Below are 17209 nucleotides of genomic sequence, written 5' to 3' on the forward strand. Positions count from 1 at the left end.
GTAAACAACGTTCTCACAGGACCGGAAAGGACGTTTTCATGACAACATAAAAATCAACTGTTCGACAGGTAATTCTGTATTCGGTACGCCAAGAGGTACCTCAAGAAGATTACTAGAAGATTATTAGAGATTACTGAAGATCAGAATCCAGAAGAAAAAATACCATAGAAGACAAAAGAAGTCAGAAATGAAGTCTCTGTTTTATGTGGTGTAGTTACAGTAACGTTTAGAGTGTTATCATTGTCTGCAGTTACGAACTGTTATAGCTACAGTAAGATTGTGTTACAACTAATTGTAGTTCCGCCTGGTGAATAGCCAATAAATCGATTCATCTAATCCGAAACCCATTAATTACTTGTCGCGTTACCAGGATACGTGGCAGTGTCACTACTAGATTCTACGTAGAAAAATCTCTCATGTTGTTATAACAATTGCATCTCGTGGGGTGGAAATGCTCTACCTAATTTCACAAGAACCAACGACTCGCTCACTTAATCCGTGTAACTTCTTTCTCTTCAGAATGATTAAATGTCGTCTAAAGGGACCACACTCTGGAAAGGGGAAGGGATTCATAAGGTTACCACGACAACTATTCTAAAGAGAAGGCACCTGGAACTGTTTCGACAGTGGGAAACAAAGCTGGAATTCACATAGAGCCAGAGGCCGGAAATGTGAGTGCAGTCTTGTTATTTGTCAGAACTCTTGCACTTATTTAAAGGAAAGAGCCTACAGTCGCTCTGCCTAGGATAATACTGCAAAACAATTACATGTATCCCCACTTCCTGAAATTCGTGTAGCTCCTAACCACAGTAGCATGTACTGGCGCTGGGTCAGGTGCGGGAAGCAGAGATAAATTTAACGGTTCTCAAAGGATACATCGTAGGAAATAATGAAAATATGAGATTTTGTAAGAATATTTTAATAGACCCACTCACTCATGGAGCTGAGCTCGTCTTGAGAAGTCGCTATTTGTGCAGCGACTGAAGAACTTCCCAGCATTTTATGGAGCCCGAAGGTTCATTCACGTATTCACAAGAGCCATCTACTTGTCCCTATCCTGAGTCAGATCGATCCAGTCCATACCATACCATCCTATCTCTCTAATATCCATTTTAATATTGTCCACCCATCTAAGTCTTGGTCTTCCTAGTAGTTTCTTTCCTTCTGGTTTTCCACCAATATCCTACATGCATTCCATTTCTCCCTCACATTTTGATAGGCCAAACTGGATCAAATTAAGACTCACTTAAAAGTAAAATAATTTTTATTATTGGTATAGATTAAAACGAAGTATTCGTTTCTTTACAGGCTTATCAAAAGTGCATTTATTTTTAAAGATGAATATGAATTTAACATTTCTGAAACAGTTGCAAATTGAGGACCAACTTCTTCAAAGAAAGACCTGCACTCATTAGTCAGTTCGCTGCTGATGCTTTTGTGGTAGAGCCTATCCTTGACAATAGAAGAGGGTTACGTGCTCATCCCGAGGTAATAAAATGGTGTTATAAATGATCCTAGTTCCGGAATTGTACTAGGATAACTTAATTAGACTCCCACATTGCATGATCATTTTAACACTAATAGAAAGGTTAGCATTAGTTAAAGTCGGTTTTAAATGGTTTAAAATCATAATAAATTCACAAACGCGCAATGAAACAGTTATAGCGCGACACATCGGTTTTGTTTAATTATCACGAAAGCCGTGAGACTTGGAGCAGTCGGGATAGCTTGGTATAGCGAGGGGCTGCGGGTTTGATTCCCGGCGCCCAAGAATTGTTTTTCCCTGCAGCGCCCAGACAGGCCCTGGGGCCCATCCAGCCTCCTGTCCAAGTGGTATCGGAGACTCCTACCCCAGGAGAAAATCGACGAGGAGTGAAGCTGACCTCTCATCTCCACCTAGTGCCGAGGTCAAGTACGGTGGAGCTATACCTCCACTCCCCCTTATGTCTTCATGGCGAAACGTACAAACGTACACGTAAAACGTAAAGTTATACTTGTGCTTAACTAGTTAAGCACTATGCCATGTAGACGTATGGGGAAGTAGATCTATAGATCCACATTTTCTTGAACTCGGCACTAGCTCGAGGTGAATGATCAACTTCACGACCCGGCCGCTTTACCCACGGGAAAGTGCTCCCGGTACCCTTTGAATAAGAGGTTGGGTGAACCTCAGAGCAGATCTGGACGACGTGTAGAAGAGAAAATTCTTGTCCCTAACGGGACTCGAACTTCGATCCCTCGGTCGTCCGGCAAATAGCCAGCCGCTATAGCGACTACGCTATCTTGGCTCCGTACGTCTCCATACCCTAATGATTAATTAATGAAACACAGAGACTTGACGGAAAAGGCTACTGGACATAGAATGAGTGTTTGTTCTGTACGTCTCTTTAAGACGTCTTACGCTACGATGTGTATTTAGCGACTTTAGCTAAGATGCGTAGGTCTACAAGTAAAGTGTCCATTATTACTGTCCGACTTACCAGAGTTGGACTGACACGACAGAGTTCAGTAAATCTTCCCTGTATCGATTTTCAAGAACATTTGTTCACTGATCCACGAATTATTTCACGTGGGTATACAGACACGGCGAAGCTAACAGACGCATTTACAAATTGTCATTGTAAACGTTCGAGAGCACCCATTCTTTACAATGAACCTGCTTAGAGATAGATCAGCTGAGAAATGCCTACCTGCGTGGGCGTGAGGCGAATGATGCTGGCAAGGTGTTCTCGTTCGGGCGCCGACAGATACCGCTGCTGTCGGAACCTGCGCTCCAGCTCGTATGTCTGTGCCTTGGAGAACAGAACTCTCCTCTTCCGCTTCTTGGAGCTCCCGGCCTGCGCCCCTCCCTGGTTTCCTGACTCATGCTGCCCCTCTGACTCCGGGTCGTCTTCCTCCGTGTCCAGCATGTGTTCTTCGCTATCCTGTCCCAAGAGGGGCGCCCTCATTAAAGTTGGTGGGAGTGTGCTGGATGAATCCGGTCCATGGCCACTTGACGGACTGTTGGCGCGAGGGGGGAAGCTATCCAGAGAGACGGAGCTGGAGTGGAGATCGGGCTCCTGCTCGGGACAACTTCGAGAAGGGTCTGGGGGCGCCAGAGAGCTGGGTGAAGTGCTGTCAGGGCTGACCTGCTGTTGCTGGGCGCCTGCAACAGGAAGATGGGTAGACATGAACTCTTCTTGCTCCGCGTGCAAACAGCACTTTACTGACTGAACCGTTTCAAAGGGTGGTTTTAAGTGCATTCTCTTATGTGGGTACTAGTGTTTCGGAGTAATATACTGCCTTAATCTTCAGGGTATAATTTGGAGGCAGCAAGTTTCTCCGAACCCTTCGTAACGACCTAACAAAAAGTCAAGGACTCAACTTTCCAAAAAAACTTACTCCTCTGTAATTTCGCTCTCGTTGGTCATGTTTGCTTACTTAAAACAAAAAGCTATTCTTGAAAAGACGGATGAGCCATACATGGCACACGTGCCACTTGTTGAACATTACTGCTGAAGGTTTCCTGCATAATATTTAACTCTTTAGATATTTAGTTTACTTTCATTATTAAAAAAAATAAAAGTAGGTTTATGAGATATCCTTGCTGTCTGTGTGTTTGTGTGTCTGTACGTCATTGCCCTTATTAACTTTAGAATGGTGGATCCAAACGTTACGAATCGTGGTATGCATATAAAGTCACCTGAGCTAATCTCAATGGCAAAATTAGTAAATCTCTTAAATCAGTAATACCAACACTACATACCCTGACATTTCTGAGGAAATACCTTATTATTATTATTATTATTATTATTATTGGAGGGGGTGGGTTTCCCCATGCACCGCGACTAATAGTCTATTGTACGTCCCCCTTTAATATTCTACCAGTCGCCATACCCTTCTGGTACTGGTGCTCGCTATCAGCCCCGTTCATCCAGCGAGGTCGGCCCTCTACTGGCAGTGGTACCCGATACTTCCCCATCTACCGGAGGCATTGGAAACTACTTGGGCGGGAAACTTTTTACCTAATTTTGCTCAGAGGTCTACGACACGGGACCCACGGCTTAAAGTCCCTCCCGGAGGACTTGTTCCCCGAATTTTTCCGCCTTTAAAAATTCCACTACCTCCGCCGGCTTTGAACCCGCGTACCTTGAGTTGGAACGTTACCCCTAGACTACGGAGGCCGCTGAGGAAATACCTTAATATTGCTTGAACACACGTGTCAATCTTCATGAGACTTGGCATGTCATGCCACCTGAGACCATCTCAGTGGCGTGTATTTTAAATCACTCTCATCAGTAATACCAACCCTATAACCTTTCAAACTGTTGTTGTAATACCCCTAACATTACTCGAATAAATCGCCGTTAATCTTGGTATGTATGTGTCAAGTCGTCTGGTTCTCATCTCGACTGCATACATTTGTGCATAAATTTGTATCCTTCACATTAATAATACCAACACTACACCCTCTCAAATTGGAGAGATAATAATCATATTACCTGAGTGCCCAAACAAATCTTCATGAAATTTGGTACGTGTGTCATGCCATTTGAGGTCATCTCTACGGTGTATTTCATAAATCACTACCATCAGTAATACCAACATTACAGTCTCCAAAATTGTTTTTTTTTTTACGTATTACGTATTCTTTCTACTTGGTGTATCAAATGCTCCGCTTACCGTGAAAGGAAAGTAGGCGGTTAGTTCCTCCAAGAACTCCTTGTTTATTACGCGAAATTTACACATAATTTCACACATTAACTCGATCATCCATATTGGATCTGACGTTGTGACGGAGCTGATTATGAGGAGTACTTCCTTCTGCGTTGCAACACGTGTAATCTGGAGAGAGGGAACGTGTCTCCTCCAAGGCCGAAGAGAAAGCCAAGCAAGTGGAGAGCAAACGAGCACCAAGCTCTTCAGAAATGCCCGGTCTTTCCCTGTATATGATTGGTTTCCATACCAGCACTCCATTACACTGTAGTTCTGTAGCAGCCAGAACTTTAAAAACGAATAAATTTCAAATTAAGGAATTAAAGTTCACTCATGTAATTAAAAATTAATTGGTAATGACCAGGGCTCGATTTTGATGACATGAAAATATTTAAAAAATGACCAAAAAAAATCCAGAAAAATGACCTAAAATATGACCCAAAAATGTAATATGCAGGCCCCGGATTTTGATGACATGAAAATATTTAAAAAATGACCGAAAAAAGCCAGGAAAATGACCTAAAGGAGAAAAGAAGAACACTTCGCTTCCATGTTATTCACATTTCAGAAAACATATGAAGAAAATTCCCTAAAATGGCCAAAAATTACAAGAAACACCCTTAAAAGTACAAAAAAAATACCAAAAAATGACAAAATATTACCTATAAAATTTACATTTCTGTAAACAGCAGCTCATATCCGAGATTTATACATTTAAGAGAATCGCATAGGATACAAGGAAAAAATTCGGGCCCTGGTAATGACGGTACGAATCGTACCAAAAAAATCTAGGCCGACCACATTGCTTATACATTGCTTGAACATCCGTGACTGTTGTACATATTGACAAGTATACCCACTAAACTTTATATCTGCATTAATAGTATTGTCACGCAGTATGTGTGACTATAGATGGGGTTTGGATTGGTGAATAGTTTTATTAACCACTTACAGGTCGTAACTACAAATAACTGTAAGACTATCGCTATTGCCACACAGTCTAATGTTCTCAGTCTGTTACTAGACGTTTCCTGCTAACGGCTCCAACAGTGACTATTTCTCTGCCTCTGGGCTCAAGTCTTCTCTTCACAGACTCCCGTAGAGAACTAAGCTCTAACATTGTCCCTTGCTTGTAACATCTCAACACGGACCACACAGAAAACACCGTTCCTCTCTTACTCGAGTATCCGTTGCAGCGGGAACTTGTTTAACAGCCGCTTTCCGTAAACGGTCCTCCAATATCCGCCCATCTCACGGTAGTTACATAACAACGGCTCTGCGCGCAACAGCATCTTTCGGTGTTTTCTATGTGGTCGACGGTAGAAAGCAGGAAACAGTGCAATAGGATCTCCGCGTCACCACACCCACTTCAATCACGTCTTAGAATATCAGAAAATACGTACATATATTGATATTAAATACAAATTTTTTTAAGGAGCTCAAAATAAATATTTTTATTAAAATTACGACATCTAACAACAAAGGTACTAGTGTTAGTAGCTCAACTTATCTCAAGAATTTGTGCTACTTACAATTAGTTCGTGCAGTGTTCTATTGGCGCACTGTGTTACCATCTTACGGATCATGATTAAGGTATTTTTGTACAGAGATAGTATATATATATTGTATTAGATAAAATAAATATGGTATCAGAGCTTTGTATTGTGTTTACTTGACGAATCTGCAAAAGAAATTTCGTCAGCTCAAATTGTGTATACAGTCACATTTCTTACGTGTTGTGGTATATTTGCTCAAAGCAAGAACTGCAGGGCCAGAGAAACAACCGTTGCTAATCAACGGCAGCGAAACAGACAACGGAACATCTGTCGCTAGGCAGCAGATTCTTAATAAGCAAGAACAGAAGGCCGCTGGTATGTAAACACGTTCCCGCGGAAACGGTTAGCATACTAGAAAGACGGTGTGTTGTCTATACGTACAGTGCCGAGGAGTTATAAGGAAGACAAGTGTGGCAACCAAGTCAGTTGTGTATGGGAGTCTGAAAGAAGAGAGGCTGTTGGATGGGAACCTGCATTCAGAGAGGATTTAAATGCGGAAGCTGAAGAAACCCTACGGTTAAAACCGTTACCAGGGAAGGGCTGATGAAGACACAACAAGCTGGAAAAACTTAGCGTGTGATGTGATTTGTAAAGTGTGGGGATTAGCAATGGCATTGTAATTACTTGTAGTTCCGAGCGGTGTGTGTAAGTAATCAATAAATCCAATATCCAATCTAAACCCTGTCTATAGTCACTCTAACACGTGACAATATAATTATTGATTATTGGAACATATGTCTGTCTCTTGGCCATCATCAGTCTGTTTCACGATCACTGTCAGCTTAACTGTTGTCGGCTATGCAACGGCCAACGTTTACACACTTTACACCTACATGTACGTGTAACCATAGGACGAAGCTTACGTCTATGTAGATGTGATGTTTGAGATCATTACGCTTAGAGGGTGTTTGTAATTAAAAGTCGCTGGTCTGAATGTCACTTTCCTCCTTAAATGATTCAAAATCCGTCCCAAGTGCAAACAATATATATTATATGTCCTTGATCTTGTTCTCCTCTACACTACATGTTTCGGCCTCCAACGGCCATCATCAGGTGTATACTCTTACGTTGCTGCCACACTGAACCCAGTCTAAAATTTAACATTTAAAAAACACATTGTTATTTTCTTCGTTATTATCAACATCTACCTCGTTGATATCTGTCTGTTGTGTAGATTATTTTGCACACGTCAATTTTGGTTTTTCTATAATAGCACTATAAAATCTTTAGTTATAATTTTAAAATCCTTTAAAAAATATTCTCTAAATTTTAAATTTAAAATTTAAAATTGTTAGGGTTACTCGCCCTATGTCTAAGTGCTGCAGCGGCTAGTTCTTGTTTCCACACTGTACAGGTGTTATTCTGTGTAGTCTTCCTGTGTGCGTGCCGCTGCTTGTCTTTACTACGTGTGTTGTCTGATGTATTTTCCTGTTTATTAAAATATATATTAAGCTTTCAAAAAGGCGTGCACTGTCTTCGCTCGCTCAGAAGCTGGGATCGTGGGTTCGAATCCCACTAAGAGCATGGATGTTTGTGTGGGTTTTTCTGTGTTTGTGTACAGGTAGAGGCCTTGCGACGAGCTGATCACCAGCCCAAGGAGTCTTACCGAATGTGTAAGATCTAGAAAAACCGAAGTGAACGGGGAAGTTCATGGAGGTAGGCCTAGGCCCACTGGGGCTGTAGTGCCAAGGGGGGGGGGACATTAAGCTTTCAATAACGGGGATAACGGACAATCCTCCGCAAATACATTCTTTGCAATTTTGCATGCTTCACTGGTTCCAAACTTCACTTTTTGCAGACATAAACATATTGACATATTTTAGGAATTTAGGTTCTCACACCGGTGGTTATGTAGATTTCTATATTCTGGGATGTAGTGTCCTGTAGTCCGTTGGAAGTCAAGCGCTGTTTAAGAGGAACACATTTCCTTGCTTCACGCTGGTCTCTTGCTTGTCTTAATCTTCGTCCCTGAAGGTGACAGCGACATGTTCCACCGAAACTGTCGTTGACTTTTAACGGACTCTACTGCGTTATATCGAAAGAAAAACTGACGTAGTGCTGCGAAGCAAATGAAACTAAACTTACATTGCACAGACATTACGACTTCTCTCAGGTCCATATCGAAAAAGACCCAAATAAAAGTGGTATATATTTATTATGCCTTTGTGATCGTTTATGTGAGGAACAAATTTCTTTACTGTGAGTCGTCTTTGAGGAAACCGAATAAATTAGAGTTTCACAAGCATCCAACAGATTCAGTTCACGTGCAAAGTCTGAAATATTTTCAAATGTTCTGTATTGTAAGTTGGGCCTATTTCAAAAATATTCTGCTGTCATGGTTACAGGTAGCAATGTTTCATAGGGGTTTGGGGGGGGGGAGCTGAATCAGACATCTTTTGAAACTTTGTAATGGAAATTGTGATCACGCCTTGCAGAGCGATACAAAAAGCTGCAGGGCAACAAAGGTTAGGCCCCTCCCTCTGTACGCAGCTCTGTGATTGGTTGTTCTCCTTTGTTTGTTGCTGCATGTGACCGCTTCAATTTCGTACTCTATTAGCTCCAGACAGCTGCCTCCTGGAGGAGTGAGATTCTCACGGGAAGAATGGACTATATCCATTGCGAAAATAAACGTTACAAAATTACGATTTGACGCTTTCACGGTGGTGACTATTAAGATTATTTTCTTCTGGAATTTGGTATTTATTGTTTAACTGGTGCCTCATTGTACAGTGTATTTTGCCCGCTGTGGTTGGAATACACATTGCAAGTCAAATACCAAATAACACTACACCAATACCACGGGCCTCCAAGCAGTTAACTATACGTGTACAAGTCATGAATATATCCGCTGGAATATAACAAAATTGCAAAAACTGACTTAATAATATGAAGTATTACATGAATAGTTTTTAATCATATTTTATTGTATAACTTTCGTTTTATAACAAGTTTATAATTTATTTGTAATTTTATGCCTTGTACTATTATAGTGTAACATAGTTGTCAAGTTTCCAGCGCCACTGCACCATCACATTGAAATGCAGAACAATAGTGTGTGAATGTAGTAAGCATGTATTAGCCTGATGATGACTTTGAAAGCCGAAACATATTGACCTAGACCGTTTCGTTATTGTGTTACGACGGATCCAAATAAAGAATTTCGTTATATTAATAGTTAATAAAATTTCTTAAGAACTTCAACGTCATAGAAACTATTGATAATATGTTTCAGTACTGTAATTCTATGAGAAGTTACAGTCATGTTAGCAGAAATCCTCTGATGCTGCAGCATTAGCGAGAAGCTTGCGCCCAGGGCGCAAGGAGGTTTCTGTCTGACTAAATTTACACGTGTTTCTGCACATACCTAGCGCGTAACTTGGGATAAAATTTGCAGAGCAGAACAAACCACAAGTTTAACTCTTCCCACACTTAATCAGTTTCTCGCGCGGTTGTTGAGATAAATGCAGTCTAAAGTCGTCCCTGTGCTTAATTAGTTAAGCACTAGGCCATGATGACATATGGGGGAATAGAGGTATAGCTCCAGTTTTCTTGATCTCCTCACTAGATTGAGGTGAGTGGTTAGCCTCGCGCCCTTGTCGCTTTATCCCAGGGGAATAGACTCCAGTGCTTATTGGATGGGAGGCTGGGTGGGCTCCAGACCCGTTCTGAATGCTGTGGAAAAGAGAAAAATCTTGCACTGTCGGGGATTGAACAAGGACCGCCCTGCACGTAGCCCGGCTCCTCGGAGGCTAGGTAGTAGGACGGAAATGAGGAAGCGGCAGAAATGATGTTAGTACAGAAGCTGTCATTGTCACTGCCAGCTAACATGACCACCACAGAGTTGCTAGAGCTCCCGCTTCGTGCTGCAGGATCCCGGGTTCAAATCTCGACGAAAAACGATTACCCTGATTGAGCTATGTTATGGTTACTTTCGATCCGTCTGCAGTCTTCCAAATTCGGTTCTGAATGATCATATTACTGTACGGCGCTATATAACTGAGCTGATAGAGCATCGTCTCACAAACCGTGAATTTATATTATCAGGCAGTCAAGTATATGTGAGTACAGACGGGGTTCGGATTGGCCACTTACAGGTCGCAACTACATATAACTGCAACACTATCATTATTTCCACACTTTACAGTTCACTAGAGCGCTCAGCCTGTTACTATACGTTCTCTGGTAACGGCTCCAACAATGGCTATTCCTCTGACTCCGGGCTTAAGTCCTCTCTTCACAGACTCCCATACAGAACTGATTATCCACACCAAGTCAAAGTCAAAGTCACATTACGACTGACGGTCAGTCATGACCAGATATTTATTATTGTCTGACAGTTACGGTCTCCGACGAGAGGACGAGTCTGACTTTTGTATATGCTGCTGGTTCTTGCCAGCGCAGTCTTTCTTGGGTCAGAGTCCCTTGGGATTTGAGACCATATTTTACTGTCTCAGATCTGAGACTATCCTTTTCGTCACCTCCTACGACTCGCAAGGTCACGGTGGAGATATTCGACCCCGCCACCATAAGGGTTTCCACACCAAGCTCCAGACTTTCCAATTACTATAACATCTCGGCACGGAGAACATAGAAAACACATTTGTTCTATTGTTGGGTGTGTGCGTTTTGTGAGCGTTAACTATCAACGACTGCTGTTTACAGAGTCACCGCTTAGCAACGAGTCTATACGCCACAAAGTATAAAACAGGCCTAGGTGGCCTGTTACGTACGTCACGAGAAGTCTTTCTGCCTCATAAGCCCCGTGCTTTTCTCATGATCCCTATGTTAAAAGATCTTTGTATGTCTGGGAAGGCTCGCTACATTCAGTACAGAATCTTTTATCTTCCTGTTCCCCAATCTTAAAATCTACAGATTAGCCTTACAAGTGCAAATCGTCGGAAATTCCGATCTATAAAACAAGTGCTCTATCTCTAAGCATATGGCAGCTGTAAGCATTTTATCTGAACCACATCTCCATATTAATGCTGAGAGATTTCTTTTCTTTACATTTGAAGTTCTTGGGGAAATGTTTACATATTATTTACTGATAAATTTTAGCAGTGCTTTGATTTGGAGTTGCAGGAATTAGACCTCATGCATCCATAAACATGGCAGAAATTGTACGCATTGCCTTCAAGGGCGTGCAACTTGGTCCCTCGCCCCTGAGTGTCGAACATGTATATTGAATGTATTTGAGGAAAATGCACTTAAAACGGAGCGAGAAACAAGAGGATGCTCCCCGTTTCGAATCTCGTCCGGGCCACCAGCTATCATGACTCACGGTTTTCCTGACTTTCCTCCGTTGGTTCCTTCCAAAACTTTTCCAATTCATCATTCACCTACCATCTTTCCATGCTTGTGTGTTCTGAGTTAGTGGAAGTATCGTAGAGTAACCGCCCAAAAGTATCGTCAGAACTCCTCCGCATAACCTTGGAAATGTGGAATGAATATGAAGTCGGAACAGGCTTCATCATGAAATGGAGAAAAAGTAGAAAGAAAATGTTCTTATACACACACACACACACAAAATTAACTTCATGGAGCTGAGCCCTTCTTGCGAAGCATTCAGTTGTGCAGTTACTCAAGAACTTTAAAAAAATTTATGGAACCCGGAGGTCCATTACCGTGTTCGCAAGCGCTCTCCACTGATCCTTATAGTGTGCCAAATCAATCCAGTCCATACCACCCTATACCATCTCTCTAAGATCCATTTTAATATTATCCACACACGTTTTTTCTTCCTAGTAATTTCTTTCCTTTTGGTTTTTTCACCATTATCTCTTCGCCCCAATTCGTGCTACATTCCCTGCTCATCTCGTCTTCCTTGACTTCATCATTACATGTGTATGTGTGTGTGTATATATATATATGCAATTTAGTCGCATCTACTTTACACTAGCGAGAAATAACGTTCATCTTTGTGTTGTGCGATGTGCTGTGCAGTGAGGTAGAGAATGACTCGTTAGCTGTCTGCATGCCCTGACGACAAGGAGAGTGCGTTCCTCCGAGGCGGCAGTCAGTGCATCTTCACAGAAGACAGTGGGACTGCTCTTCACACTCGCCGAGATAGAGGGACCCACACCTCGCGGAAACTCTGTATTTTGATTTCCGGTTTAGGCACACGCTCCTAGATCCACAGTAAAAAGAAATTCCGTCAGCACTCCCACAATATTCTTAATTATGACATCGTGTAGTCTGCTTTTTTTGGGGGTGGGGGATGGTCTTACCGACATTTCGGTGGAAGCAGACTGCCTCAGACTTCAGAGCGGAAATAGCATTTTCCTTCGAAACGTCGGTACACTCTTATAAGACATGCTTTGTATTCTATTTAATGATCATGACAGTAAGTTACATTAATTAGCATCGAATGAATGATCGTTAGTGAATAATTAGTTGAAAAGTTATGAAAGTAAGCTGTCGTGGCTTATTATTAGCCTACGCTCCTTGTTGTGAAAAAAGAAATTTGGATTATTGCGATCTCCACGCTATCTGTGGTCTGTGAATCCCCCTATTAACTTTCGAATGCCTGAACCAGTCCTTATGAAACTTGGCATGTAGGCTTATATCAAGGCGTCTGAACCCATCTCGACGTTACACTTGAAAAAGCCCGCACATCAGTCTGTGTCTATATGTATATCCTTCCTATCGTTGCTAGGCAACGGCTCGGTAAACACGCTCCTGCGGCAACGAATACACGCAACGATAGAAGAATTGTTGAACGCTTGTATCTGTGGGTCTGTCCGTGTATATTACAGTTGCTAATTAACTCCTCACTAATCACTTTCCCGCGGTAACGAGGAATTGTTGGAGGCGTTTTTTCCATACGGTCCGTGTCTTTTCAAAGAAAAGTAGGCAATTCTTCAAAGCATTTCTTGTTAACCCATTTCCCATATTTTGAAAGAAATAAAAGTAGGCTTACTTTAGGGGGGAGATGAAGAAAACTTCAGGCAGAACTGTCAGTGTGCCTACCGAGATTTGAACCAAGTACATCCAGACTGAAATCAGAAGCTTTGAGCCATTTCGCTGATGCTGTGACCCTAAAGGCTTAATGTGAATCGTCAGCGCTGTGCTAGTCTCTACATTTCCGATCAGCCTCTACTTACGGATCCATGCCCGTTCAATCTGCCTGCGCTGCGGTAAAAGTCCGAGAAGGGACGGATCCATCCCACGCGGCTTCAATATCCAGGACAATCCCTAAATGACACAGACAATACCGTAGTGGGATTTGAAACCAGGATCGTAGCGCGCACAGCAGGAATTGACCCCTTTGCACAGCTTACGAATTCTGCAGTGGAACAAATGGAATAGCTCAGTCATTAAGGCGACTGCCTACAGAGTTTATATTTCTCCTCTTGCTCCCACGTTGGAGCATAGGGCTGATTCCTCAGTTTCATGATTATCTTGCAGACGGTAGGACTCCTTGGACGGGTGATCGGCTCGTCGCAAGGCCTCTACCTAAACACACGAAAACACGAACACAGAATAAACACATATAGAAACATCCGTGCCTTGTGTGGGATTCGAACCCACGATCCCGGTTTCCGATAGAGTGAAAACATTTCGTGCCTTGGACCTCTCGGTTACGGCTACGGAGTTGAAGATGTTAATTCAATTGTCGTCAGGGGCAGAAATATTTCTCTTCTGCCCATTCCAGTGTCGTCAAAGTTGCCTTTCGAGTGTGTGAAGCGGCCGGAGAGGAAATCTGACCGCGCAATTCCATCTCGTGCTCAGGTTAATCTCACGTCCACTCTCTCTATACGCTCCATAACTTACTGGTTACAAACAGGGACCAGCCTGTATTTCTCTTCAGTATCTTGTACAATATACAGAGTGATTCTAAATTATTGTCGGTGTTTCCGTGGCCTATAATTTTCAAACCGAAAAAACAAGATGAAACTGCTAACGGAATATGAAAGTATATCTAAAAATGTTTTGTATCCAATAGAATCAATACTGCAGAATTATAAACAACTTCAATATGCGCTCCTTTCGTGGCATGTAAATTGTCCAAGCGGTATTCAGATTCTCTCCATGGGTTCTCCTGCATTTGCACGTAACTGTTTCTTGGCACGTAAGTTGCCAAAGCGGTATTCAGTTTCCCCCCAAGTGTTCTCCTGCATTTACGCGTAACTGTTTCTTGGCACGTAAGTTGTCCAAGCGGTATTCAGTTTCCCTCCAAGGGTTCGCCTGCATTTGCACGTAACTGTTTCTTGTCACGTAAGTTGTCCAAGTGGTATTCAGTTTCCCTCCAAGTGTTCTCCTGCATTTGCGCGTAACTGTTTCTTGGCACGTAAGATGTCCAAGCGGTATTCAGTTTCCCCCCAAGGGTTCTCCTGCATTTGCGCGTAACTGTTTCTTGGCACGTAAGTTGCCAAAGCGGTACTCAGTTTCCCCCCAAGGGTTCTCCTGCATTTGCGCGTAACTGTTTCGATCGCAGCAATAATTCGGAGCTTCAGTTCATTGAGGGAGGTCACAGAGGTCGTGTGAATACTGGCCTTAACATATCCCTTTAGCAAGAGATCAAGCGGCGTTAATATCGGGTAAGCGCTGAGGCCACGGAATTGGTCCATCACACCCCACCCCGCGCCCACGAAAATGCATGTCAAGTAATTTGATGTATGATGTCATATTTTCTCCCAAACATCAAAGAAGAGAGTACACCGTTATCAAATACGGTGTAAAACTTTCTGAGTTACACTTTCATACGCAATTTTATTCTGCTCTCTCCGGTTTGAAAATTATTGACCACGGAAACCATAACAATAATTTAGCATCATATCGTAAAGTGCAAGTAGCCGGCACACCGAGATTATGTACTCATGCCGCTTAGGCCGCTCTTGCACAGACGACTTTTCCGGACAGCTGTTGATGCGGCAGCCATCTTGTGAATATTTGGCCTACATAACTACCGAGCTACGCGCTGAAGTTGAAGTCCCCATACTCTGTCCTCAATTCCCACATTTAATTCGGCGTGCAAGGGGTAGGGTGCTTTTCAACGCCATGTCAACCTCACTTTCAAACAGCCCACCATTTCACAGGAAAGAAATTCTGACGACCACGTCCTGATGATGTAACCCTTACGTCTTACATGGAGAAAATACTGCCATATGATTCCAGGATACCGAGTCATGTTGCTATAATCATTACATTCGGTGTGTAAAACATCTCACTACCTAATCAGAAGACTGAATCATAGAAGCACAACCATTGCATCTGGTGTGGAGGAAATTTCTGTTACTTTCGTTAGATACTAACTATGAATAGATCCGTACAGAATTATTAGGCTTATTTTGGACTTTATCCATCGTCTGGTATATATAAGATAAAAAACCACAACGTTTCGGAGACAGGATCTGTCTCCGTCCTCAGGTGGATGAGACCAGTGACTGAGACTAGCTCTTTCTAACGGGCCCAACTGAGTAGGTCTATCCTGTCCAATCCATCTGAGGACGGAGACAGATCCAGTCTCCGAAAAGTTGTGTTTTCTTATCTTATATACAACAGACGATGGATAAAGTCCAAAATAAGCCTAATAGTTCTGTACAACATACACCATCGTCAGAATCCTTTCAAGTCTATTTGAATAGATTTGTTCACTATCCTGGCAGTCGTAAATAATTTGTGTACTTGTCTACATTTTATTCCGTCAACCAGAGAGATTTGCTTAATCTTTATGGATTGAAATGTATTTTCTCGCTCTGCTATCTAATTCCTGCAATAATATTCTTCTGTTAGGACAAATGTCACTCTGCAAGGCAATACAAAGCAAATATCATGTGATTATTAGTTTCTCAAGTGGGGAAAAAATTTAATCAGCATTTGAAGGGCCCCAGAATCAGACAAATAGGCGGAATAACAATATCAGAGATGAATTTTTAAATAGTTATTACCCAGTGATAAAGCAAACAGAACAAGAAGTGAAAAAGCTGAAGCAGACGCAGTTAATACTAGAGACAGAAGAAGCTGCTCTTGAAAAGTCGACGGGCAGATCACGAGGTGTAATAGATTCCCCTCCCCAATAATCAGAGGCCACAACACAGAAGAATTGTGAGGCATCCACTCTATGAACCAGATACGTAATACGTTATGTAGGCAACATTACGGAAGGAAAATCCTTTGTATTTACCACCATCTGGAATCAGAATTATTTTGCGAATAGATTCTAGTAACGTACTAACGTTCTACGTCACTAGTTGACGCACCTCCGTTGCAGTAGTGAGTGTGTATATAAAAGACGGATTGTAACCCAAAGTCGGAATTGGAACTGATTAAAGTAACTCAGTGTTATCAAAGTGTGATCCGCGCACCACTATGGGTCCGCGAGGCCTCTCGGGGGTGGGGTGGGGGAAGGTCGAACAAAATTTTGCCTTGAATATTTTTAATATTTTACAAAATTCGTTTATCTCGAACAATTGTGTGACAAGTATATTTTAGACTCCAAGTTGCTTACAGATATCGGTTCTAGCTACACAGTGGTGACTCGGCCATTTTCGTCATTTACTGACGGAAGTAAGAGATTGTACTGTAACAGGTATCAAAAATTAGTAAACATTTTAAATATATAATTTTATTTGGATCAGTTAAAGTTGATATACAAATAATTTAAACGCGGATGGATGAGGAGGGGGTCCTTGAGTGGGCAATGACCTGCTAAGAGGGTCCGCGAGCTCAGTAAAATTGAGTACCTTTGGAGTAAAGTATTTGATTTGGTTCAAAATTGAGGGCAGATCTCTGAGGAAGAAGTAACTACTCCTCATACTGGTCTAAAAGCTTTGTGTTTGATAGGTCTTACAAACATTGTTTTATAAATTTTATTTAGGCCGAAAAGCTTGAAGATTGCAGAAGAAGTTCGGAGAATATTTATTTCTGATGACTCGTGTCATTACAGTTTGTTTTGTTTTCAGCTTAATTCAAACAAATATTTAATAATCAACGGAAAGTTAATTTATTAATAATTT

At 42.0% G+C, this 17209-nt stretch overlaps 1 protein-coding gene across 1 annotated transcript in view; it reads right to left on the reverse strand.

Annotated features, from left to right (window-relative positions):
* Positions 1-17209, reverse strand: part of LOC117283094 (homeobox protein vnd-like) — a 93121-nt gene that overhangs the window by 9286 nt on the left and 66626 nt on the right. The window contains exon 6 of the mRNA XM_033755470.1: positions 2691-3145. Within this exon, the coding sequence (XP_033611361.1) occupies positions 2691-3145 (455 nt within the window). The remainder of the gene's footprint in view (positions 1-2690; positions 3146-17209) is intronic.

The sequence above is a fragment of the Cryptotermes secundus genome, unplaced genomic scaffold, assembly GCF_002891405.2.
Source record: "Cryptotermes secundus unplaced genomic scaffold, Csec_1.0 scaffold561, whole genome shotgun sequence".
Classification (NCBI taxonomy): Eukaryota; Metazoa; Arthropoda; class Insecta; order Blattodea; family Kalotermitidae; genus Cryptotermes; species Cryptotermes secundus.